Source organism: Falco biarmicus, chromosome 1 (genome assembly GCF_023638135.1).
Source record: "Falco biarmicus isolate bFalBia1 chromosome 1, bFalBia1.pri, whole genome shotgun sequence".
NCBI lineage: Eukaryota > Metazoa > Chordata > Aves > Falconiformes > Falconidae > Falco > Falco biarmicus.
The window spans coordinates 80,432,854-80,460,115 of record NC_079288.1 but is presented as its reverse complement, the minus strand read 5'-3'; the positions used below and the strand labels follow the sequence as shown (position 1 = coordinate 80,460,115).

At 39.6% G+C, this 27,262-nt stretch overlaps 2 protein-coding genes across 5 annotated transcripts in view; one reads left to right on the top strand and one right to left on the bottom strand.

The window, feature by feature from the left end:
- The window catches only part of LETM1 (leucine zipper and EF-hand containing transmembrane protein 1), a 31,383-nt gene extending 15,158 nt beyond the window's left edge, over window positions 1–16,225 (bottom strand). For both annotated transcript variants that reach the window (XM_056339992.1, XM_056340002.1), the window contains exons 1-5: window positions 16,088–16,225; window positions 11,877–11,934; window positions 8,404–8,860; window positions 3,478–3,621; window positions 2,238–2,375 (exon numbers count right to left, since the gene is read on the bottom strand). In XM_056339992.1, coding sequence (XP_056195967.1) covers window positions 2,238–2,375; window positions 3,478–3,621; window positions 8,404–8,860; window positions 11,877–11,934; window positions 16,088–16,166 — 876 coding nt within the window. In that variant the 5' untranslated portion in view covers window positions 16,167–16,225. The remainder of the gene's footprint in view (window positions 1–2,237; window positions 2,376–3,477; window positions 3,622–8,403; window positions 8,861–11,876; window positions 11,935–16,087) is intronic.
- A 9-nt stretch (window positions 16,226–16,234) lies between these two features.
- The window catches only part of NSD2 (nuclear receptor binding SET domain protein 2), a 102,469-nt gene continuing 91,441 nt past the window's right edge, over window positions 16,235–27,262 (top strand). For 2 of the 3 annotated variants that reach the window (XM_056339961.1, XM_056339941.1), the window contains exon 1: window positions 16,237–16,374. The gene's annotated coding sequence lies outside the window, so the exon portion shown is untranslated. Of the gene's footprint in view, window positions 16,375–27,262 lie in introns of all 3 variants that reach the window. The other variant, XM_056339930.1, reaches the window with a different exon arrangement.

The following is a 27,262-nucleotide window of genomic DNA, read 5'->3' as shown; positions in this document are numbered from 1 at the left end:
CTTGAAGTAAGGTTCTACATAACTGCTTGTACAAATGCAAAGCTTTAAAGTTCAGTGCAGTGCCATCTGGCAACACGTTAATTGAATCCAAGTACTGGAAGCAGAAATAACAGTTCAAAAGAAGTAGAAAAAGTGCTTATTAGTGATATTACTAAATCCAAAATCTACAGAACTTAACAATGAAGTACTCCCAGTCACTTGACATCTCCAGTCTAAACTAAGTAGAGAGAAGTAAAAAACAACCCACTCTTCCCAGTCCTTCTACCTTTATGCTCTGTAAAGAAAACATAAGCTAAGTAACATCAAGCACAGCCTGAAAACCTAACATTACCTATACAGCCTGATTTATTATGCCTACCTGTTTTACTTGTCACCTCAAATCTTTTAGTGAGCAGCTACTGAGTATAGGAAAAGATAAAAATTTGAAAGACAAGACGGTCTTGAGTCCATTAACCTCCAGGGTACCTGTGTAGCAGAGAAACCAACCCAGAGAAAGGTATGTCAAAGGCCTTGTTACACTTCACCAGCTCCTTCACTACAGGAGCAAAAAATGGAACTTGAAAAATACCGAAAGTATCTTCTTCCTTGTTTAAAGCTAAATTTTGGCAGAGCCAAGTGTGTGTTTCTTGAGTGTACAAACTGAAGCTCTCTAGCACATCACTGCTACAAAGCAACACAGATAAATTCTGGAATTCTGCAGCAAACATGTTAAGCCTGTAATCAATGGGTCTTGCAGCATCAAATACATCACTGCAGAGCAGTATAAAAGAACAGCAAAAAGGTGGGAAACATTAAGCTTCTTGCTCTGACATTTATTACCTAGTACAATGAAATGAGATCCATAAAGTTTGTCTCCATGGCATAAATGAGAAATACATAGCTGTAAAAAGCACACCCACACAAAAGAAATGTAGGGCTTGAAACTTCTTTTTAGTCGTCAGAGGAACTTGGGACTTCCTCCAGCAGATGTGGAGTAATAGGTCATTTATTTCCACAGAAATTAACCGCCAAATGTAAATTCTCAGTAGCAGTCCTTTCAGAAGAAAATGACATGTTCCAAACATGAAGCATGGCAGTGGCATGCTCCCAGAGTCTGCAGTGTCAGTGCTTCAGCTACTAACTGCTGTAACTAACCATTTCAAATTTTCTGCAGATGACAAACAGAAACAGATGATTGCATAGAAGCTTCAAGAACATGGACTTTGCAAGCAGATACCAACTGGCAAATATCATTATCTGAGGTAACCTACGCAGCACTATCAATATCATCTTATTACCCCACCCTTTAAAACTTAACCTTCAGCACTAACAATCACGAAAAGCTCAAGCTAGCTGACAGGACTGGTAAAGTTCAGGTCTGAAATCCCCAGGCTTATATGCTTTTTCTGTGCAAATACACTCTCCCTAAAGATGGGGACTACACTCTTACTTTCAACAAAGCACCTGGTGATGGTTGTTGGCTCAATCTCTTATTCAACGGTCCCACAATTAAGAGAAATCAGAAGTGTGAACCAAGATCATTCTATCCTAAGAAGATACTTTTAATGTCTCCAGGGAATACCTTACCCTTACCTGCAGGGTGGTGAAAAGAAACAGTCAAACCTAAAGGCCGTCAATGTAAGAAGCAGATAACTGACATCTAATCTGTGTCAGCAACCGCTTGTGAATGAAAAACTTTGTACCAAACACAGCACACTCATTCTAGCAAAACTCCAGATTACACCACATTCTAGTCATTATCCAAAAGGATTTCAGCAGTATAGCAACACTATATGTAAAAATTGTTTTTATAAGCAGAATGAAATTTGAAAAAAAAAAAAAAATTGACTTCCCTGCCCCCACTAAGTTTTAATGAGTTCTGAAAGAAATCCTTTCTCCCACTTTTTACCCAACGTTCAAAAAAAGTGGTCAAAAACTACATGGGTAATCTCTGAGCATGCTTTTTTTTTATGTTAGAATTAACTTATTAATGAAATAAGAGAACATGCATCAAATGAGCAGAAATCTCTAGAATCAGAGACCAAAATTACCAGCTAGAATACCAGAGTTAAGAACAGTAAAACTTCAGCACACTGAAGTGTTACTTGTAAAAAAGAAATATATACCAAAAAAACTATTACACCCTGCTTTTTCAAATCCAACAGAATACAGGTATCTAATGATTATCATAAAGCAAAGAAAACACCAAGCTATTTTTTTTTGGTAGGAAAAGAAAATACATTTTAAAAAATGTTTACCTTTTGAAAGAATGTTGAAAAATCTTTTGTAACATTTCCTTTGGCTGCTTTGTTTTTTAAGGCCATCTCCTCAATAGTGTCTTGAAGGAATTTAGCCAATTCAAGCTTTACTCTCAATTCTTTCTTCAATCTTTCCTCCTGTTAAAAAACATACTTGGTTTTAAAAGTTCTTTCCAAAAATATGCACACGGAATACCACTTCTGCCTTCAGACAAGTTATGTGGAGTGCTCCTGAACTTCTGTAACACACACACCCACCACAAGAGGACATTCACTCTTATCAAAGATTCCCAAATCACACTGAAAAATACATTGATCACCTCAAAGCTCCATGAAGCATGAGATGCAATGCCAACAGAGTTAAGTGCAGCACGAGTGGTTTTGCCTGCTAAAACTAACATGCACCCTCTGAACTAGTAACAAAAAAATAGAAACTAAAACTGGTTTGGGTAATTCCTAACTCTTGTATCCAGCACAGAAATCCTACACTGTATCTCATCCAAACAAAGAGGAATTTATCACAGAATTAGAAATTAATGGTTACTTAGATCCAAGTATACAAACATGGTTGATTACATCTGTGACTGACTGGGAACTCCCTATGTACTAACCTCATCTAAGTCTTTTGGGCTCTGAAAGTGAGAAATTGTGAGGCTTTTTGGTGTGTTTTTACAAAGCTCAACAATTCCATGAAAACATTAACTAAAAGAAACAAAGTTTAAGCAAAACAATGCATAAGAAGCTATTTTAACTATTTAGTATACATACAAGAAACACTGCATCAAGAATAAGGACTACAAATGTTAAAGTCTGCCTATTTTAGTATAAACTAGAAAAATAAAGTTTCATAGCTTTCACTTCTACTTTAAGAGTCACAGAAGATGGAGATGAGGAACGTGAGAAAAAAGGAGCAAAAAAGACAGGAGAAACTTATAGCCCTCACAGCTAAGCACCTGCACACACAGAAAGGTAAACCAGGACAGCTCTGATTCTTTATTATATGTTAACAGCAAGCTCATCAAAACAACATACAGATGACAAAAGCATTCCCCTAATACTGAAAAGAATTTCTAAATTTTAGATTTTTTCTAATTTTAAGACTTTTTCTAATTTCTTTCTTTACAGAGGAAAGTTGTAATTTTTTCAAAAAATATTACTGATATTACATATCATAATACACATGATATGTAATGTAAAACATATTACATATGTTTTTCAAAACAAATTCAGACCTGCTTACCTTTTTAGACTTTGTCTCAAATGTAGAGGGAAGCATATTGGGGAACAACTTAAGAGCTACTGGGAGCAAAAACTCCATAAATGGGACAACAAGAAAAACTAGGAAAGGGACCAAGCGGAAAAGATCGGCACATATTCGAAGAAACTGGAAGAAAAAAAAAAAAGTATTGATAAGCAAAATCTTAAGTATTTATTTCAAAATTGCTTGATATGATCATCCACATTATCACTGAAGCTCACATAGATATATCTATATATTTTAACTACAAGGGAAAGTGAAAACAACACAGAAAAAGGATGCAACAAAGTCAGTTTTCAGTATCTTTTTCTTCCAAGTTGCTATATACTACTGAGTACCAGAGTTTCAGCAGTTTTCAGCACTACAGAAAGTATTTCACAAGCCTCACTGTGTCTCAATAGGATTATTGAGCAAGTATCTCATTTAAACCTCTTAAAAGCACCTGAAAACAGGAGGTGGTCATTTGTTGCTGTTAAAGCTGCTTAACTTCTTTTATTCATCTTTATTTATGCTCTACCACTTCTTACATGCATGAGCTAGTATGCACTAAGTAATCAAGAATAAAATGAAAGATCCCTCCCTCTCAGCCTTCTAACAATTGTAATGTACATTTAAATCCAGGGTGATGAGCCCAGCTTGGTAGATCCTTTTTTTAAAACCACTGCTTTTCTAGAGCAGTAATCCTCTGAAGCAGGCCGATGCATTACTTACTGAATATTGAACGGCATAAAATATTGTCCTTCCAATTTCTGTACACCCATAAGTGTACCTATAAGGTTGTACAGTCTATAACCAAATCTTTCAGTGCTCACTGGAAGCTTAATAACTTGGTTTATAGTGGGGAGTGCCAACTCCACCTCATTTTACAAAGCAAATAACCAGTTACTGGGAATACTGTCAATTCCTAAATCAGAGACTGAAGGTCAGACATACGCTACACTACTGCCACAGCACTGTCATTCAATATTATGATTTGATAAACACTGCTATGATTGGCAAAAACTGGCAACATAAATGCTATTACAGAAGTAAATGCATGCTTCCCTCTCCATTCCCTCCCTGCAGCTCATGCCAATTCAGGGGAACAGCAGCAACAAGCAGTATAGATTGCACGTTGCCAGGACTGCTTTGCTAGAATACAAAACCAGTAAAACTTCAACCATAATTTTCTTAGCATAAAACCAGACAAAATCTTTAGATACTGTTCAAGGAATGCACAAACTCCACAGTTCCAAAGTTCTACATTTTTCTTTGTATATAAAAAATTCAGTTACCCAGAAGGGATGCTTTGGTCCATTGTTTAGAGGCTCAGAGATTTTTCTATTCAAACAACAGAAGACAATGACTACCAGGGAGTTCAAAAAGATGTAAGAAAATTTTGAAGAAAAATTTTAAAGTCAGAAGAAAAGTACATTTTCCCAAAACAAAAAAAAACCCTGAAAAATTTCTAGAGCACAGCACAGAGATCCTATTTGTACCCAGTATATTTTCAGACAGTGCGTGCAAGTATTTGTATAAGGCAAAATCCGTATCTAAGGAAGCAGTTTTACAACCGGATTAAGCTAACTTAATGCTAACCTGAGACAATGTATAAAGAGTCATGACCGTGCACTAGCAGTCACAATGTGAAGGTACACCACTGATCCAGCTAAAACTAACCTATAAATACATACACAGACAAGCGAAAAAGGATCAAGGATCAGTAGAAACCAAAAGCGGGTGGAAGAGCTGTTGGAAGCCTTGATTTAAGCACCAAGCAGGACTGGTCTTTTTTGCAGCAGCACCGCCCTGGATCAGCTTACACAAAACATGAAACTGCAGCCCTGTGCTACCTCAAGGACAACAACTTTGCACAGGAACCTAATACAATGGTGCATGATTACACACACATTACTTGGCAGCACAGCATGAAAAGCTTGTGACTACTCTCTATCTGCTACTACTGTTCACGAATTCCACTTTTCCCTCCCCTGCAGGGCTAAAATGGTTTGCAAACTTGCCACAAACTCCACACTGTTTACCATCTCACCTCTGTGTCCTGAACCATCCTGCTGTAGGAGGCAGCACTAGAGCAATTAGTTTTTAAACAGCCAGTTTCATATTTTGCACGTTTTACTTCTTCCTGCCTTCTTTCCTAAGTCCAGATATAGGATCCTGTTGAATCCAAACCCCACTAGCAACTGTACAAACAGAATTTTGGAACTGACTTTTGGTTTATGTAAGCAATAGCTTGCTTGCATTAGCCATGCTACAGCTGCTTGTTAATGTGGTTGGATTACTTGGGTATCTTTCCATTATTGCCTCCAAAGAGGAAGGAAAGGGCAGGCAGAAATAGCTCATTTGTCAGTCTGCGTGAAGATAAGATTTCTCTAGGACTTACAGCAATATGTACTTCAAATATATACATATGTTGTTGGGGATTTTTTTAATTTCAGGAACATCCTTTGCAAAGTTGAAGCCAATCTGGCATCAAAGTTTTAAGACTTCTTTAAATCAGTCAATATACTACAATTTCAGGCTGAACTGATAAAAAGAAAGTTTGTTTCAACACAGTTCAAAGTAAGGTTTTAAAAAAGCACATGTAAAGGCTCTTGTTCAACTGTAAGCTGGTTTGCTTTTCACCGACCCTGGGTTCTAAGCCTACCATGACTCCATTCAAGAGACATGATGTTCTCTACCTCCGTATAAAGAAAACACAAAAGCTAGACTGAGAAAGTAACATTACTGTAGTACTTAAAACTATCTTCTCCACATCATCTACACTGGATTGCATGCATACAGACACACACATACACACATCACTAGGTAAGAGACAAGCTACATCAATGTAAACACTAATATACACCTGCACGATAAATTTCTATTTTATTTTAAATAAGGGAACTGATACTGAACTCGCACATCTGCACAAAAAAAAAAAGCATTCAGGAAGGACAAATGCCAGATCACTATGTAAATATGAGAAAGACAGCTCTATCATCACTAGGTGATGAAATTAAAGGGCAACCAAATTAATAAATCCATCTATTGATGGGAGTAATGCATGTATGTCCAAAGATAACTTACTACTTCTAAAGGTTCATGCCTTCTAGAATACAGTCCTGATCTTTCAGCAGAAATATTTCCATGATATCCATATTTTACTATTGTTTGTTAATTTCCCAGAAGTATGTGAACATGAAACAGGCAAGAAAACCAAATGCTTCCAATCTTGCTCTCTGGAAGATTTTAAACATGGTTTTAAACCATGAATTAATTTGTCTCACTTGGCTTTCCAAGTTCCCCAAAGCTCTCAATAAGCCAGCACAAGCCAGAACTGCTACTTCTAGAAGTCCTGCAGTCCTCATTCCCCCCCTATCCTCAGTTACCCTTTCTTGGCACTACATAATCCCCTGTCTCATGTCAGCACAGACTGTTATATTTATTGCTGAGCAACGTTTCAGCTGGATCAGCTGCCAAGCATACACTTGTACCAGCATAAGGAAGAGGGCAAAAATAAGTAGCATGAAGATGCTCAGGCCAAATACCATCAACCAGTGCTGTTGTAGAAAGAGACCAGATGTAGTCACAGATGAAAATTGCTACATGTGCATTTAACAATTTTTGTTACTTGTCTAACTTGGTGAATATAGGAAAAACACTTTTGTATACTGCATTAAGATGTGATGGGTTTCAATTACACATGAAAATGTTCAACTATGTCCCTAATTTTATCAGGAAGTTATTTAAATGAGCAAATATTCATGTTTTTGATCATTTCAACACATTTCAACAAAAAAGCTTTTGGAAGGCAGAGATGTGAACCTAACCCATTGCGCGTACAGTGTACAAACTGCATAGAACCAAACCATGAATGCAAGCAGCACTATTTAACTCTGCTGCCAGAGTACATACACTTTTCACTAGCCCGCGTTTCTTCTAGCAATAGCTGAAATATTTTTAAAAAAAGGCAGGAAGACAAATACTTTATCTGTATAAACGGCTTTAAAAATAGTAAGATGAGAACTATTAAATCAGCATGTTTCATATATTCCTAATGAACTAGTGAAGTTAAACAGTACTGCATCCTTTCAAAAAAAAAAGTTTTAAACTATACCAGTTTCAAAACACCTTTATTTCAGTCTTTCTGTATATAAGCTCACATTAAATGTTTTCAATTATCATATATCTTTTAATTTTAACTGAATAAGCATATTTACTTGATCCACAAACTGAAATTACTATTGAAATGCACGTGTTACCTAATTCGAAAGCACCCTCATTTTGCACTCCACACTTCATCTCCATGCTCTTTTCTTTAAAATTAGCAGTTGCATGTTTACAGTTTCATAAATGTAAGCTACATGCCATGAAGAAAAACAAAAGTATAGAACAAAAACTTTCCTCAAATTATCTTCTTTGGACTAAAATTATCTCACAAACAGATTTATAACTGAGATAGTACTAATATCTAATTATCAATCATGCATTTTAGCCTGCAGCTTTTTTTCTGTTTAAATAAAGCACAGCAACCTCACAACAGAATTGGCACAAATCCAACCTTCACTAGAAGTGTCTTCCCTCTGCTTTTCCAGCTGAAGTGAAAAAGCAGAGAAAGTGACCATGTACACACATAGCACATGGATGGGAACTTGTGAACAAACCACAACCACTGTCCACATGACAAAGCAGAAGAGTCCTCTGCTGTTCCAACTAGAAAATACCAAATTTATCTTCAGTAATGGGGAACAAGACTAAAATGTTTCGGGGTCATATCCAAAATTTTTAGTGTCCACATAGGCAGGAGGGGGAAATACACTTAGCAATTTTAATTCTAGGAACAGAAGACAACAGAAAGAACTAACTAGATTAAAGTAAAATGGAGCAATTGTTAAGGATACTCAAATGAAATTGGTATTTACTCAGTACCTGTCTCCGCTCTCGACGAGACAAAGTGTTTCCATGAAGTACTCGCCAAAGCATCCTTGCAGCTATTTTAGTGTCAATCCACAGTAAACGAAAACCATGGTAATAGTGCTTCAGTTCGTCCACAATCCTCTGTCCAATAGGTTTTTTCACAACTTCCACTTCTGTTGGACTATATACAGGACCTCCTTCTTCTAACTTCTTGTTTCTGTCCTTTAAGGACTTCAGTGACTTTTCAACTATGGAGTCATCTTGAAGGGGATGTGAAGAGTGCCACCATCTAACTGGAAGATACTGGGGACCTGAAACACCCATGGTTGCTAGTGGCGTCCATGAGCCAGAAGAGCTCCTAAGAGTAAAGTATATTTGTTCAGATCCTTTAGTCCAACAACAGTAGCGATCTTTTTTGGAGTATCCGTAAACAGGAGGGACACTAGTGCAATATTTAAAGTGTACAGTCCTTCAAGAGAAAAAAAGCATTCAGTAATTAGCAGTAGTTCGTAAGTTATTAATATTTTTATATTTATATAGTTATATAAATGTATGCATTTATAAAATGCATCATTTGATAAATATTTACCACATATTTAAGAAAAAAAACCCCAAATTTGTGACCCTTCTGATCCAATGCCTATACCTGAACAGAATATTTGGCTTTATTTCATGACACAAAAAAACCCTGCAGAGAACTTTCCACTAAACTTTGTACAGGTAACTTATTTTACTCCAATTAAAAAAAGAGTAGCAACCAGAAGTGCTTTCCATTTAGAAAGCTACATTTGAAAATAAATCTGTAAATCCGTAAGTAACATAAAGCCCCCTCTATTACTTCTCCTGTTTGAAGAAAACACTGGAGGAAAAAAAAACCAGAAGTTGTTGTCTTGGGATAGGTGCCGAGTTAAAGGAAGAGAATTAACATCGGAGAAATCTGATTTTCCTCCATGTTTTCCAAAAGAGTTCCTCTTTTACTATCTCCATGCATCTAGTTTTCCTTTTTCAGCAGAAACTTTTGCACAAACTTCCATCATGGTACTGAGCTGAGGCACACAGAACCAACACTCTTCTACATTGTTCAGAATTTTTCCCTTTTCTTAATTAAATGTAAATTCAAGTTAGTCGGGAAACATTGCTCAAACACTCATACACACAGAAGAACTACTCAATACACACAGGATTGTACACACATAAAAGGATATACCAAACTTAAGAATAAATAAAATATTTTACATAAACGAGCTCCATTAAGTGTCCCTCAAACTGAAACGCCAGCATTATGTCATCTACAGGATAGAAATGACTTGGGTGTTTCTTTATGGAGCCCTTATACTACCAAAACAAAATCAGAACGTGTATTTGTCTTCAGTCAATGAAGAGAAAATAGGTGCAAGTGGCTCTACAGCTCTGACAATGACAAAAAAAGTTTATTGAACATTTGTAAGTATTAGCTTCACTCATTTTTCAGCCAGACATACTTTTTAATCTTACCACATGCATCCAATAAATTTTAATCGTTTTATCTATTTAATGTTATTCAAATAGAGCTTTGTACAGAAAATTGACCACATTATTTCTTTTTAAAGACACATTATCATTATTTTCTAGCTTAAACCAAAACTAAGCATCTGACCATTCAGTGGTCAGATGACTGCTGAAACATACACAGCTACACAAGACATTTTCTTTTCTGAAAGCTGGAGAGGGATTTTTTACAAGAGAATGTAGTGATAGGACAAGGGGTAATGTTTTTAAGCTGAAAGAAAATAGATTTAGACAAGATATTAGGAATATATTCTTTACTGGAGGGTGGTGAGGCACTGGCACAGGTTGCCCAGAGAAGCTGTGGATGCCCCATCCCTGGCAGTGTTCAGGGCCAGGCTGGATGGGGCTTGGAGCAACCTGGTCTAGTGGAAGGTGTCCCTGCCCATGGCAGGGAGTTGGAACTAGGTGGTCTCTATAAGGTCCCTTCCAATCCAAACCATTCTTCAACTCCATGACTCTTGATTAGCTAGAAAACTACAGATTTGCACAGACATTAACTAATGAGAATTACTGTTCCTTTAAGAAAATAAAGTACATATTCAAAACCAGATTAAAACACCTGCATAAATCAATCGATCCTGACTCCACATCATTTCCCAAACACAGAGCTCCAGGCCTACAGACAAAGTTCCACCTACATACAAATACCTACATTCTACTGCGTGCAGAGAAGGGAGGTCTGTCAGCAGAATTGGTTCTGAGTTGTCTTGTGAAAAATTTTTTCCCCTGCAATGTGCCTCTCTGAACACACTTTCACTAGCACGATGTCAGACACAGAGCTTCTATCCCAAACTGTCCTCAGTACTTGTTTCATTAGAGTCCCTTGCTTTTGGATCTGGGTCATGTGGGGTATGGGCACTAGCTTGTTTTATTTTAGGCAGCAACATTACATTAACAGCAGCTTGTGTTTTATTTTAAGCAGCAACATTACAATAACAGTAGCTTATCGTAAAAAAAACCCAAACTTCTCAAAAGAACAACAAGAATTTCTGTCCCAATATTCAGATGCTCATAAAACAAACTTAAAGCTGTAAGTTTCTGATTTTCCAAGAGAGAGGCCCCATATAATAATCTACTAAAAAGTAAGCAAAGATTTAAAAATGCTTTATATATTAAAAAAACTCTCATAACTGATTATACGGTAAGTGACATAAAACTAACATGACTAAAAAAAGAATTACTTTGTTTCCTATTACAGGGTTATGTCCATGGAGACATCTTCATGTTAAAATGAAAATTTAAGAAATTAAACACTAGTGACTGTTTCCTGTGCAGTTAGACTATAAATCAAGTAGAGAATATGTATTTTTTACATTCCATGAAGAAGCGCTAGGAAATTCATATCCACAAGTACATCTTGTGAGCCAAGTCATGAACAGAGAATGGATTCTGCCAACACCCAACTCCTTAAGTTCCATAAGGCCACACAGCAGCTCAATTCTTTTCCAGAAGAGGACACCATCTCCCAGTAGAGCCTCACCCAAGGCTGTAACATACAGTAAACTACTTTGGTTTACTAAAAATACAACTCAAAATTATCTACATTCCTAACTGTCAACTACATTTTTCAAACTAGCTGTGACTGAATGTTTACTCTATGGAACTCCACAGTGAAAGTATGCAAGGAGCCCATGATATCCCATGATGTCACCTGGAATCACTCAAGAACAAGACTGATGTTCTATTGCTTTCACATCATAAGTGAAACAAAAGGGAGGAAGTGGGAGAAAAAAGGAAGACATCACTTGCTTTCTCCCACACACAGCCAAACAGGTGAAGAGAGTAATACTCAGACTTCCTTTAATCTGTCAGTAACACAGCTGAAGCAACGTTTTCACACTTTGTCTAGATGATATAAACCTACATTCTATAATAGTATACTAACTGATGGCTTTGTACAGTTTTGAGTTTAGAAAAAAAAGTTCGTATTTACTCACATTTTGTTTGCCAACCTCAGGGATGTACAGCTAAAACATGCCCGATCTCCCAAGTTACCTAGAAAAATACCAATAATTAGCATTAATTTGGAAATTCAGGACTACATTTATCCATATAGTGAATTGTACACAAATACGCGAAAGACCAATCTTTACTTAGGAATGGCTACTAATGAAAGCACAAGAAAGATGCCATGTAACAGCAACTTCTTTATAGTGCACTGTTTGTAAGCACATTCACACTTTGGATGATTGTGCATCACAGTCAAGACTGAAAATTGTTTTGCTTTGACAAGAACCATGTGAAGCACTGAAGCCCAAATACCTCATCCTATGCCAACACAAATTAAAGCACATAACTTGTTCTTATTTCTTGCAATCTGTAATCTCAATTTACAGGATAAAAAAGAGAAAACAGGTAGGAAGCAATTCTGTAATATGGCTGACATCTCCATAAGCATTCAATACAAGCAACTGTATTTCAGAAAAACTTCACTAAAAGCCAAGGTAATTTTTGAACAGCTCCTTAACACAGTAGTAAGATGATCCAAATGGAGCACTTGCAAAGTATCTAGGATTAATTTCTTTTTTTAAGCAAGAAAACAAAACTTGAACACACCTCAACAAAGAGGCGGAACCACACTATGCCATTTCAATACATTGCTGCCCATTTTGGTTAGCACCTGGTAAAAATAGCTCTACCCCAGATCTCTCTGCAAAGGATACAAATTGCCTTGAAAAGCAAGAGACTGATCCAAAGAATATGAAAGGTTAGCTTTCCAGCAAATGCAAAGTTCCTCAAAATGAATTTTATTTGAAATGCTAACTCAGAAGCAGTCCTAATAATAACCAATAAAGTCCACAGGAAGGGCTGACACCTATAAATGGGCATTCGCTAGGTACAGAGACAAGCAGTATCCATTCTGGAAATAAACTGAGGAGACCATCAAATGGTAAACTATCTAAGTCAGTTCACATGTTTCAGTAAAGGGCCATGCTTGAAAGCCTTCTGACCATCCAACACCATGGAAGCACCATCAGTGACATAAAATGCTACCTAGTGGCTGCATGCAATCTGTAATCACTAAAAATCATCCCTGAGCTCACTAGTAAATGATCGCTCTCCCTAAAGCAATTAGAACAAAAAATCTTGTATTGATATCTAGCTGCAATAGCTCAGTAGCTTTCCAAAACCAAGTGCGAAAAGACTCCTGAACAGATCAAAGGAAGATACATGAGCAACACTCCAAATGCCTTGACTCTTTTTGGCCAACTTTTCAGAATTCACTGTAACCAAAACAAAAATGGAAGGCTGGATGGAGTAGGCATGCTGTGGTTTGTTTCTCCTATCTAGAACCTACTATTTCTAGTCAGTCCTAAGAGACAGGAAGATAGCAATGTCATTTTAGAGGCTAGTGGTCAACTTTCCCACCATCAAAGCTAAGGTATAGCTGATATAATACATAACAGAACCTGAAGTAGACAATTTGTATCTGAGAAAACACAGCACCCAATGCTGATCACCAAAAGCCTTCCCCAACAAAATATATCCTAAATGTTCGAGGAAAAGCGGGTACCTCCAAAATCAGGTAGGGCAATTAGAACATATAAAAAGGGGGAAAGAGGAAGATGTTAACTTACCAAAGAAAAAGCCCAATAAGCAAGGGATGTCTCATGCTAAGCGGCCTTTGATATTATTACAGCAAAAGCTATGGCTTTATCAAGTCAAAGGAAAAGGATTCACCTATTTCAAGTTATATCAAACTCCAACAGGTATTCACTGCCATGGCAGGTAGAGCCAGGGGAAAACCTGTCTCTTTCTGGCTCAAAAATCAAGCCTTGAGAATCCGTAAAGGCCTCCTGATACTCTCTAGTATTTACAGAAAGATCAGTAGCTGAATTTCTTGGCTCAAAAGGTTAGCCGTCTCAGAAGGATGTCCGTGACTTTAAGCAACAGCTAAGCAAAGCAGAGAAGTACTCAAAGTTGCAGCATGGTAATCTGCTTCTCCCACCTGAGTGCCAGGAAGCACACAAAGCCTGTGTACCTGATAGAGGACATTGCTACGGACAGGTACCCTAGAATAAAGACGTATGATCTGGGAGATCAAAACTGATTTAGAGTTTCTTAGACAAAACTCTAACAGCAAGACACCTTCACATTATTATATATATTTCTCTTTTTTTTTTTCCAAGCAGACTCATTAATGCTAAGAAAAGGGTCAAAGAACAAAATTCCAAGGTTACCATAAGAATACATGCTGACTCAAACACTTTTTGTCATACAGCCATTCAGAGTGTGAACAGGTACACAGAAACATCATTTCACCAAACGATTCTGCAGAATAACTGTTAATTTCAGCTTTGTAAGTTCTGACAACAAAAGTTCTTTATGTTTTGCAGGGTCTGTTCCAATCATGTACTTAAGAGCAAGCCAGCCTGGAAATTATATACTTCCTTCAGAAGGGAGTAAAGTCCATACTCCTTGCTTCTAGGATAATACAGACATCCAGAAGTGTCTGAACAAGGTGAACGTAGCTTACCATACTCAACAGTGCCCACTTAAGAAACCTGCATTAGAATTACTTGGTTTGAAAGTGAGAAAGGTGGTAGTGCCAGAAAAGCTGTACGTTAACATACTCCTCATGCAAAAGCAGTAATGAGGATTTTTTTTTTAATTTAATGAAACAGCAAAACCAAAAGTTTTAAATATAGAATAGCTGTGTACCATTACTACATTTAGGGTTTTCAAAAAAAAAAAAAAAAAAAAAAGGCTAACATGAAGTAAGTCCCTACAGAAGTGTAAGCTTGCAGTACTTAACAGCCTGATCTGTACAGGAAGAATATTTAGGATTCTTGGAAGCACTTAAACTTAATCTTAGATTACTTACACGTAAAGCAAAGAAGATGAGCTAAGTAAAGCAAAACACTATATAAAAAAATTACACCATAAAATACTGTGTTAATAATAGATTAACACTCAAAATGAAAGTACGGATCGTATCACAAGTGTAGTGCATCACTGCACACAAATTACTTTATCACAGTATTTCAGCAAATAAGTATTTTCACATGGGATAAGATTTATAACATGGAAAATCATAGCCATCATTACCATTTCTTCTTATGCTACATCACAAGAAGAATAAGAACTCCCATCTAATTTGACGGTACACAGATGCTTTTCTTCCCATCTTAAATAAACTAGATGGCTAAGATACCACAGGTTTTTGTTAAGGTCACCGTCCAAGCTTAACCTAAATAAATGTCTTTACAACAGCAGCTTAAAAATATTATCAACTAGAAGAAGCTACCACACTTCAGTGATTACTGGTAACCAAGAAGACAAGCTTGTTTATCAAAATGAAAAAGCATCCATATGGCTGAACAGGTTTGCCTGCATCTGAACATGCAGATACCCTGTTTTCAGACAGCACTTCAGTGACAAGTCAGGGCTCTGTGTCAGTGACAAACCTCTGCCCGTAAAGCTTTCATGCATTCCTCGCTAAACCCCTGCCATTCCAATCACGGACGTAAAGAGCAACCATAGGCCTCACGTAGGTCACATGTTATCAGCTGTTTCATGTCATTAAACTTGCCGCCCAAAAAAATGCCAAATTATTATGATCATTAATGGAAACAGTATCACGTACTGCACTTCCTTATTTTCCCAAGCTTTCAAAGCCACTTGGAAGAAGGCAAATTCACATTTCCTTCCTAACAGACTAAGAAAATAAACTCTTGCAGGACTGAAACGTAGTAACATACTTCTGCACCTTAAAACACATGGCTTTTTCTTCCTCGGCCAGCTAGCATTTAAGAGGTGCATGCGCCCCAACTGCCGTGAGGGGAAAGCATCATCCCTTCAAACCGCCCTGGCCGCCGAGCCGACAGCAGCCCCCCGCAGGGAGAGGCGGCCCAGGCGAAGCGCCGGGCCCAGCCCCAGCCCCGGCCCGCTGGCGCCGGCTGCGGAGGACGGAGCGGCAGGGACTCAGCCGGGGCCCCGCCGCGGCCCTTCCCACCCGCAAGGACCTCTCCGCCCACACCGGGAGCCCCCAGGCGTCGTCGCCGCTTCCGCCCGCCCGCCCTCCTCCCCAGGCCTCCAGCGCCGCCGCCAGCACGGGCCAGGCGGCAGCGCGCAGGGCCGGGCCGTGGGGCGGCTGCGCTTCCCTCCCCGCCGCCGGAGCCGCCTGACGGCCCGCGGGGAGCCTCACCCAGCTGGGACTGGCGGCGCAGCGCTCGGGGCAGGCGGCAGGCCCGCCGGCCACACGTCTGTAGCAGCATGGACGCCATCTTGGCGCTCGCGCGCGGCTGGGCGGCGGCAGCGGGCTAGCGGCGGCGGCGGCGGCGGGCTGACGGCCTGCTCATGTCCCGCCGCCCGGGCCCCGCGCTGCGCTCCCCACACGCCCAGTAGCGCCGAGCCGCGACCGGCGGCTACATTTGCATAGCGCCGCCCCGTGGAGCTGGGCACGCCGGGAAGTGTAGTCCTCGGGGGCGCACGGTAAGCCGGGCGCGGGCGCGGGGCGCGCGGCATGCCGGGGTCTGTAGGCCTAGGCGGTGTGGCGCGACCTCAGCCGGGCAGCCCGCGGAAGGGACTCGGGGCGGGGCGCGGTGCATGCTGGGAGATGTAGTCCTGCGGGCCCGCCGGCCGCCGCAGCGCTTTCCTTCGCCGGCAGCCGGTGAACGGCAGCGGCCGGCGGGTGGGCAGATTTCCAGCGATCTGCTGTGGGTGCGGGGTCGGGGCTGCAGGAGGCCGTGTGCCCCCCGCACCCCCCCGCCCCGCCTATGTTTACCCCAGCGGACGGTAGAAACGGCGTGCGGCGGGGCCGCGGCTCACAGCCCGCTAATTCCCCTGCCGTGCCGGGAAGGTCGGGCGGGCCGTGTGCGCTGAGAGGAAGGCGCTGGTACCGCACCTGAGCGGTTCAGGCCAGCGCGGCCGACGAGCGCGCAACCGCAGCCCCAAGTACAGGCACCAGTACCAGGCCGTCAGTGCAACGACGCTCCCTCACGCCTGGGGCCAAAATCTGACGGGTTTGGTGGTGTTAGGTACTGCTTAGCAGCAGTTGTTTCAATGCGTGCACATGTATTGCTTGTGGATCTCAGGATGTGTGATAAAAAAAATACCCTCCTTGTGGAGCTAAGACATTTCTTGATACAAAATAGCACATAAACTATTCAATTGACAGATGTGCTTTGCTAGTGCTGGTTAATAGTTTTGCTACAGAGGTTGCACTTCTTCAAATACCAGTCTACCACTGACCAGCATTAGGGTCTTTCATCAAATGTTTCAGTACTCAGTGTAGTATTAAATAGTACCATCAATTTTGCTTATTTTTTGACTGTATAGACAGTTGCAGGGAATAACCAGAATCAAACTGCAGAAATTACAACTTCATCGGAGAATGGGGAAGTTTTAAAAACTGTTTATGTGGTGTTTGGGTGCTAATGCCTGCCTTGTCACAAGAAAATGGGGGAGAAGCTGCTGGAACTGTTTTTCAACAAGATGGCTGACACTCCCTGTCAACAAGATGGCTGCCTCAAGGACAGGGCTCAAAAGTGACAAGGATACTGTAGGTTTAGACCTCTTACATTTCACAGGTTATTTATAATGCCAGGCATTTGTTCAGCTATACACCCACCCAAGCTCCAACGAAAATATGTGTTATTTAACCTTATATGTAAAGGGTTAGCAGAAGCTTCAGGTTTGACCCAAAATGTGAGTGAAACACCATCTCATAGCAGGAAAAAGCAGATGTGTCTGCAGTCATCCTTTCATGGCTGAGACTTGGAAAATGCAGGAAATTAACTGATCATATTTTAAAGTTCTTTTATGTATTTAAAGAAAATCCTCAGAGTTTCTCTTAAGTATGAAAAATTTAGATTGAATTTATACTATGTGCATTTTTAATTCAAAAGAATATGAGAAGATGGAATATTCAGTCTACTGAATCTTTAAAAAAAGAGCTTTTTCTCACATCTTTTCACCATGTTAGCGACAGAAACACTAGTGTTGTTTAAATCTAGTGATTATTAAAAAAAATTATTTGTATTATTATTTATGTACCTATTATTAGAGCTACTTTTAAAATGTTAGGCTCCCAAATGTATTGCAAGATTTTTAGCCAGCTGTCTTTACAGGTATTTAAATGTGTAGTGCATTTAAATGGTTAAACTATTTCAAATGTGCAACGTAACAACAGTGCTTTATGTTAACATGGCAATCTTAGAAAAAAATAAAAGCCAACAAAAAACACCAAACAATAAAAAAAACAACAAAACATAATCCCAATCTATACATTTCTCTCACTAGACTGGGTTTGTAGCCTTCTCTTGTTATTCTTTTTTCTTTCTGGTTGGCTGATAACAAAACCAAATGAAATGGGGCAACTAATGGCAGTTCCTCTAACAAAGCTGCTTAATTATGTAGAAACATTATATGAAGCCTATACAAGAAGAATAATATGCTCTGAAGTCATTAAACTATTGACAAGAGATTTCAGACAGCAAACAGATGATTACAGAGGTCTCAATACATTTATGCAGACAACTAACCAGTCTTTCAATAGTTTCATTAAATTCATTAGTATTCAGGGTGGCAGACAATGTAGATGCATGAGCCTTTTCAGAGCTGAATCCGTTATGTTTTTGTACAGTCTTTTGTTCCAGATTTGTTTATACCTGGAAGTTATACAGTTTTCTACTGTATATGAAAAGGGATGATAATACATTCTGAAAATTTCCTAAATGGATACAGTTTCAAAATACAAATTGATTCTGTGCATTTACCAAGCATTGTGAAATAACACTTAAGAAAAGATGAAGTAATAATTTTCAAATAGTTGTACAAATTGCTCCCACATGAAAAGGCCCAGTGATGGTAGGTGATGCATGGGCATTCCACATAAGTCTTTTTTTGTTTTAAACAAAAACATCCATCCAGACCAACAGCCTGTGAGTTCACAGAGACAACACCCCTCCCCAGAATAAACCACGATACACACAGTTACTAGGGTTTTATTTTTAAAAGACTTAAGCTGCTACAGCCGTTTTAGACCTGGTTCTTAAAGCAACCATGTTGTTTGGAAAAGGTGTCAGCCATCTTGTTGAAAAATGTGTTTTCTAGCTGGAATAGGGGGCAACAGACTAAAAAAGGAAGAACTACAAACCTTTCTTTCTAGATGGATTTAATAAGGATCTGAGAACAATTAAAATAAATGTCATATTTAAACAAAATCAAGATTATTATTTGGTACTGAACATCAAAACTTTGTCCCCTGAATGTTAAATAGAAGCAAAAGCAAGGTGACAGTTGTCTGAAAAATTACAAAACATACTCCAAATAACAGGAAATTGTGATACCTTTTACAGGCTGTGGGAATATTGAAACCTGTATTGTACTGATACACAAGCACAGCTCAGTGATTAAAAAAAAGCAAGAATGTTTTACTTGTCTAAAATAGGTATATGCATAAGACCTATGAAAGCACAGAATATGCCTATGTCTGTGCATTACGTGCATAGACATGGAAAAGGAGCAGATGAGCCTATAATTCTCATTGAGGAAGCTTAGAGATCTGTCTAGAAATTGGGGAGCAAAACCTTGAGGTAACTAGCTATATATGCAGTATTTTCTTTCAGAAAGTCTACACTTCACAGTGCAACAGATTTCCCATAGTAAAGAGCTATATGACATTCTTATCTGCTACTGTCCTTTACTCCTTCCCTCTTCACCATCTAATGAGCTCTCGTGGGTGGTAAGCAGGTGCATATGGGGACCAGCACTCCTTTGTGGCCTGCCAAAAATACCTGCTCAGTTGGAGGGGGCACCCCTCCATGCTCACCATAGTTGTCACCCCTTCCCAGGAAGCAGTTCCTAGATGCTGTTGATTGTTTTGGAGGAGGGATAACAGGATTCCAGCTCCCTATTTCAGACACATAGTCAGTTGCCCTATAGCTTGTGGAAGTGGCTGTGTAACTATACCAAATCTATGATGCTCCTGCCAGAACCACCACATTTGTTACACAGGCACGGCCTCAGTTCCCTGTTATACCCAGATGACAAACCAACCTGGCAGCAAAGGCAGCAAGGGACAGGGGAGATAATATTCGGTGGGTGGAGGGGAAGGAGGTGCGATGCTTGATGCTCTGGGCTGTAAGCAGGAGGATGTGGGAGCATAATTAGCATTTGATGAGATGGGAGACAGGTCTGCCGTTTCTCTTCTGCAAGATCATGTTTGTGTACAGTGTGATTCTATAAGCTACATAGTGGTACAGGCCCATATACAGTATTTAAAAGTAGGATTACGCTTCTAGTCTGTAGAATCTGTTTCCATGGCAATCCCCAGGTTATCTCCTTGAATAGATTTAACAATATGGGATTAACCTCATCTTTATTCACCACTGTTCAGCGTAACTCTGAAGAAAGGAAAAAAAAAAAAAAAAGACATTACTGTGTAGCAACTTGCATTAAGTTCCCACCCAAGGGAGAAAACCAACAGATTATTAGTTCTTTAAAAAATACTCCCATTCACCATCACAGATTTTTGAGGAGAGACTTGTGAGATACTAAAGCCTGTTGCTCTGTAAATGTTAGAGCCCAAAGGTAAAAGTTCAAGTGGTCACTGGATTACAGACTTGCTCTGTATGTACGTCCAGGTCACAAGTTCACTGCTGTCTGTAATGTGCCAAAATCAAGCGGCAGTGGCTTCACATTAGCAACAGCACAGAAACAATCTGCCTTGGGTGCCTTTTCAAACAATGCAGTGAAAAGCTACTCAGAGATTTCCTTGACAGTAATAACGTGCTGTAAACAGTCATTCCTGATCCAAGGATAATTACTTGCTCAAATTCTAGTCAGAAAGCAGTATTTTACAAGATTGCATAGGCTTGACCCAAATTAGCAATACAAAATAATGTATTAGATTGTCATTAATGAAATTCGACATGCAGGCAGACAAGGAGAACACAGCTGAGAGAATACAAACGTAATTTTGAAAATCTTTTCAAATTGAGGAAAAAGTAGCATTTGCAGTTCGTAGTGAAAATCACACGGATTCTAGTGTTAACCAGCAGATGGAGCTTACGTGAAACAAACAGGCGGAAAAGATGCACAATCAGTGCACAAAGCAGTGTTTTGGGGCGCTGCTGTCTACAGGACTGGAGGAGGACATGGGGAAAAAGCTAGAAGGTTCTGGCCAAGACGGGATCAAGCAGAAGAGGGAGGGCAGGCAGTGTTCAGGCAATACATGTAGCAAAAAGGAAAGAACGTAGCTGTAACGAGTAAACTGATTTAGACCTTGAGAAAAACAGAGGGGGGATAAAGAAGGACAAAAGGAAGTCTATCATTAAAAATGCACCTGTTAGTTCCAGCTGATATGAGGGGGTCTGAGATTTTGCTGCAAAATTACCAGCCCTGTATTTAAAGATAACCTGTTATGCCTCCAAATGTGTCAAATTTGATTTTATGAATGACAGGCTTTACAAAAGTGTATTTATTCTTTGCCTCCTGGTTGTTTTTTTTTTTTTGGTGTGGGTTGTTTTGGTTTTTTTGGTTTGGTTTTTTTTTTTGGGGGGGGTGAGTCTGTAAAATTTGCAAGTTCCTGTCTGCAATTAGAAACACAGAAAACTGACAATCTTATGCCATCATCTGCTTCTCAGAGTTAGGTCTTTAAGAAAACACCAAATGTTGTGTTACTGTCAATAAAAGCCCTAAAACTGCCACCTCTGCTTTTATAAACCCTCCAAGAAGCAAGACAAGAACAGACTGTGACCAGGGAAGCCCTCCCCCCACCCCACCCTGGATTGTGTAGACCTGATCCTGCACTCCTCACATATCTCCAAATTCCTGGTGAAGTCAGCCAGTAGTATAGGAGTGTTGGAAAAATAGGAGGTCCCTGCAGAGATACCTTTCGGTTTGAGTCCATTAAAGAAACAGCAGAAGGTCAGCACACCATTTTCGGAGAATTTTTACCTTTCTATTCTAAAAGGGAGAGAAACGGGCTATTTCCAAGGGCCATTTAAATTCTTTAGCAATTTGGGAAGGGTGAGGCTGCTTGTGATAAGCAGTGGTCTAGAGGGGAGAGGATTAAAGCCAGTGTGTGGATACAGCTGTATGACTTGGTAGCAGGCAAAATGCTATGTAGTTCTGTTGTCCCCAGGCATATTCAGGCTTTGTCTGCCTCCAAGGAGGGAAACAGAACTAAGCATTTCTGTTAAAAGAATAAATAAGATACTGAAGATGGATAGGTTGATTTGCTGAAGCCTGATGCTTAAAATTCCTGTGCAGAATTCAGCCCTTTTGGGCATCAGCTGTTGTTACCTCTTTCTTGCTGGTTGTGCTGATGATCTTATCAGTCCTGGCCCATATTTTTCCCTAACAATCCTCCTGAATGACCCTACCGGAATATGCCTTTCTAACCTTTGAATTGCTCTCTCTTGTTTACCTTTCAGCTTTAAACTTTCTACCTTACATAATCCAGACCAAGCCTGTAACACAGATCTCACACTTTTTTATCCTGTTCTCCTTGACCTGACTAACACTCCCATCTTCCATGCTGCTGTACAATGACCTGCCCATTCCAGCATGCAAGCCCACAGCCCCTCCTTTATTCAAGTCAAAGAGCTGCTTTTCTCAAGAGGCCTCCCCACAGAGATAATGAAAAGCAGATTAAGAGATTTGAAAAAGGAGTTGGTTCCTTTGGAATGGTCAGTGCGCTTTCCCTTTCTACAACCATCCTCTATACTGTAAATTTTCCAATCAGTGTTTGTATGGATGTCTGTGCCTTGACCTCAGCAGGACCTATGCTGTTGGGCCCCAATCCTACACATGCATATGCATGCCATATCCCTTTGCTATCAGTGAGATTCGCAGACACAGAGTGCTAAAGAAACAAGTGCAGTTGTGTATTTGTAAAAATAAATCCTGGTGCTTGCCAGATAAAACCATAAAAGTGTTGGAAAGGGCTAAAAATTAACACTATTAACTTTGTTCTTGTGACACAGAAAGAACAACAGCCTCCAAAGCAAGTGAAGCAGCAGCTCTGTTGACAGCACTTGGTTTGGACTGATTTGTAGGTATATGAGAATCTTGAGGTGAAATAGCCTGGTAAAATGTGATGTGAAGCTATAGCAAAGTAATAGAAAGCCATCAGCACAAGTACATCCCAACGGTGCTTTGCCAGTATCCTGCCTTTTTCATAGGCAGCTGAACTTCAGGCATCAGAAACAGAAGATGCTTTGTCTGAGCTTTCCCATGTAATCAGCAATCTCTCTCCTGCCTGTCTTAGGCCTCCATTCACTTTATTACTATTATAGTATCTCCTAGAGACAGACTTAAGAGGCATTCACCCCTAAACGTCCTGGTACCTTAAAGTGATTAATTATTTTCTCAGTAATCCGTTACATGTTTTAATTCTGGTTACATGAGTGTAGAAACTGTAGCTAGCAAGTTATATGTACATATAAGAAAATAAAAAGTTGACATAAAAGAGCTTTACCATTGGATTTGATCAGTGTCCGGGGGAAGTAAAGCCCCCCAAACTAGGTGTTCTCCTCAGAAAGCAAGAAGGAACTTTGTGTACAAACCAAAGCCTCAGCTGGGGGTTGCAAATATGTAGCGGTTCATCAGCTGGCTAGAGCGAGAGGAACTCATTGGGACTAATCTGAGCAACAGGTAAAAGTAAGCCATCCAGACTGCTCATCAGTCAGGGTGACAACCCCACACTCATTCCAATACTACTTATATCAATAATTTTCTTTTTTTAATCACTAATCCAACAGCAGATAGAGGAAATACACCCAACAGATATCAAGAAAAAGACTCCACTCCCCTTTGGCTCAGCCAGCAGTGCTCTCCTGTTGTGCCAAGGGAGCAACCTCCTCCCCTTTCCGAGGCCTCTCCTCCCAAGGAACAGACATCTAACTCTCCCTGAGTGGGAAGCCTCTTTCAGCGTGCCAGCTGGGAATCAGGGCCCTGGGCTCAATCCCAGCACCTGTGCCTAGTTTTCTTACAGAGCACTGCCAGCTGCTCTTCTAGGTCTGCAAATGTCCTGTGTACCGTATTTCTTTTCATTTCTGTGTATTGCTTTGGATAAGCAATGCAAAGGTGTTGCTTATATTTGGATTTTTTGCAAATACACTAATATTTACCTTAACCTGGTTTGTGTTGAGGATCGTATCAGGGTACTGACAAAGGCAGCCATGCTGGTTTTGGTAATCCTTAAATCAGGGCTGACAAACCAGTAGTGCCCAGAACCCCGGTACTATTTCTGAAGGAATTTGAAGGGGAGTGGAATATAGGCGCAGGCCACTTTGGAAACTAGTGACATGGAGTTTGCGAGGAAGAGGTGTTTTTGATGGCTGGTGTTTGTCGGAGAACTTTTCTGGCATTACACATGGTAGCAGAGAGTATAGTTGACCCTGAAGGTTCACAGGCATTAGATAATTGTTTTGGCTCCAACTTAGTTCACAGCACGTTAGACTAGTCATTTCTGTCTGTGACACCGAACTATCAACTGCAAACTTCCTGTATGGAAATAATTATGCATCTTTTCTGATTTTGTATTATGTTCTTATTTGTCCAAAAGTTCTTACGCAGAGGCAAGGTTAGAGTTAAGAGAAGACTTGTCATTCCTAATAGCTTGACTCTGAAAAGCCTTTATATCAATCAAAAATCCTACTATAAACAGGAGCCAGACTGGGGCTTGCATTCTGTACTGCAACAGGAAGGGAATAGACAGAGGTCTGGGAAATAATGAAGGTGGGAGGAAAGTGACTAGAAAATGGTAATTATCACTGCTTATAATACCATATTAATTCAATCATTTTTTCTGGAATCAGGGTTTAAAAAAGAACAGAAGGAAATATGTTTTGATATGATCTCATTGCTACAGGATGTTCTAAAGTCCCAAAATATAAATAAATAGGTTCAAAAAGAAAATAGACAAATTCAAAGGAGCTAGGCTTAGTTAAGTCTCTGACACACGCTCATCTAGATGCAATGTCTGGTTTGGAAGTTAGAAAGTCCCTAAACTACTGATTTTCAGAAGCAGGAATGACACAGGTGGGTAAGAGCTGCCTTTCCTATGATAAGCATCCATTACTATTTCCCTTCTTGGTTTCCCTTGAGGAAAGGACATGCCTGAGCCTGCTTTGAATTTTAAAAGCCTTATCCATTCTGCATAAATAGAGGTGAGAATAAGAAACCATAAATGATTACCCATGGGCAGCTAATGAAAACCATAGGATGCAAGTCCTAAGTTGGAACCAGGGAGGTGTCTGAGGTAGACTGAAGGGTCACCATTGGTGGGTCTCAAGGCACTTGACTGAGGCGTGCATGGCTCACCCCATGCTGGGGGGCTATGGCAATTCAGTTAGTCCTAGACAGACACCACACTGTTTCTGCCATCCTTACATCTCCAGGTGCTGCTGTCACCAACAGAAGAACAAAGAGGTTAGCAGAGGTGGGGATTTTTTGAATAAAAGCGTAATGAAACCCAGGTCGGAAGGGGAAAGAATTTAAGTCCCGTTGGTATCTTAAACAGAACTTTGCAGCATGAAACTCTACCAGGATAGGGAACTTGTATCTTCTCTGGTTTTCTTACCACAGTGCTGCTTCTTTGGACTTCATTGTAAAGTCCAACTTCTGCCATAATCCACCTGGCAACACATTACAGTGTGTCTCCCTCTAGCGGGTAGTTACCCATGAAAGCCATGAAGTGGCATGCATTAAAAATTTGCCTTGCACTTGCTTTCCATTATCTTCTTTCTTCAGTTTGATTTCTTCTTCTTTCCCCTCTGATATTTCTCACAAATACATTCAGTGTTTTCTTGATACCTCTAAAGCACCATGTCTGCTCTTCCCCCATCCTTGTGCTCTGTGAGGAGTCGGGCTGTTTGAAGGTTTTCTATTTGACTTTGATGTAAGTGGAAATGAAAATAAAGAAGCTGCCCAAGAATGAATTTTAAATGAAATAATCCAGAGATTGGTGGTGTTTCAACAGAGGCACGTGTGCAACCCCCCGTACAATGCAGACTTTGAAATCTGGGAAAAAGAAACCCCTAAGACCTACCTTAAATGGGTTCCTGAGGTTTGTAATTCACTTTTCCTATCTGGGGTCAGTCAAAAGAAATTTACAATTGGGTTTTCTTATCCTCAAAGTTGATTTATTTGGGTGGAAAATCATCTGCATTCTGCTTAGTAGTTTGTTCACTTTGCATTTGTTGTTCCATTACCAAACATATTAACAGCAAAATACATAAGCCAGCTGTGTTATATCTAAAGTTAGTTCTCTAACAGCAACAGTTAACTACCAAAGAGTATTCCCAGAGCAAAGCTGACATTAATTGAGAAAGATAGTGCTCTCAAATATGTCGAGACAAGATGCTATTGAAATTGATTTAACCAGACCATGCCTTTTGTCTACAGAACCACATTTCTCTCCTTTGCAGAGTGTACAGGCTAGATACTATTACTGTTACTCCATTGAGATTAATGGAAATGTATTAGAGATGAATCACAAAGGTGTTTCCTTTCTCTGACTACTCTAATTTTTTTGTCTGGTTAAGCACATTTCAAAAAACAAGATGAACAAGCCAATATTGCCCAAATGAAAAATGACAGGTCTGGTTGAAAGAAATTTTTAGGTCAGGCTTTCAAAATAATACATTTCTCAAGTGGTAGCAGGCTTCATATTAATCATTACCTATTACCTTTCTATTTAAAACTTTGATTTATCTAAATAAACCAACAGGAAAGATATTTTGCTCTAGTCCAAGTATTTTCCAGGTTCCTTGAGGCACTGATCTTTTGTTCAATTCACTATGGTAGTGCTGTTCCTCAAATGTTCCTCACTAATTAGAATCCCAAGAGAGTATGGCAAACTTAAGTATCACAAGAAGAATGAATGAAATGAAGATAAACTGGAATTTAACTGAAACAAAGTAAGTTCACGGATTATTTGTTCTGAGCAACTTCTGCTCCTACTAACACCTATGCAATCCATATATTTACATTATTTTGTGAAATGGCATCATACAAAAATAGTTTTCCTATATAGCATATCAGGCTTATCAACAGAGTTATTTCACTTACGTGGGTAAAAAAATATTGTCGCTTTTTCTCCCTTTATAACTGAGATGTCAACATAACTAATTTCATTTCACTGTAATAAAGATGAAATGAATTCCAATCCTTCTCCTATATCAGTAGCAACATATTTTTATTCAGCTGAGACATTTCATAAACCTGCTGAAGGTAAGAATTGCAGACAGTGCTGAGACAGGATGTGGAGGCAGGGAGAAGGTACTGCAGAAGAAATACACGGATTTTTTCTCCAGAGCTTTATTTGCATTAATGTACTGAACAAGAAATCTAGTGACTATCAGCTTTC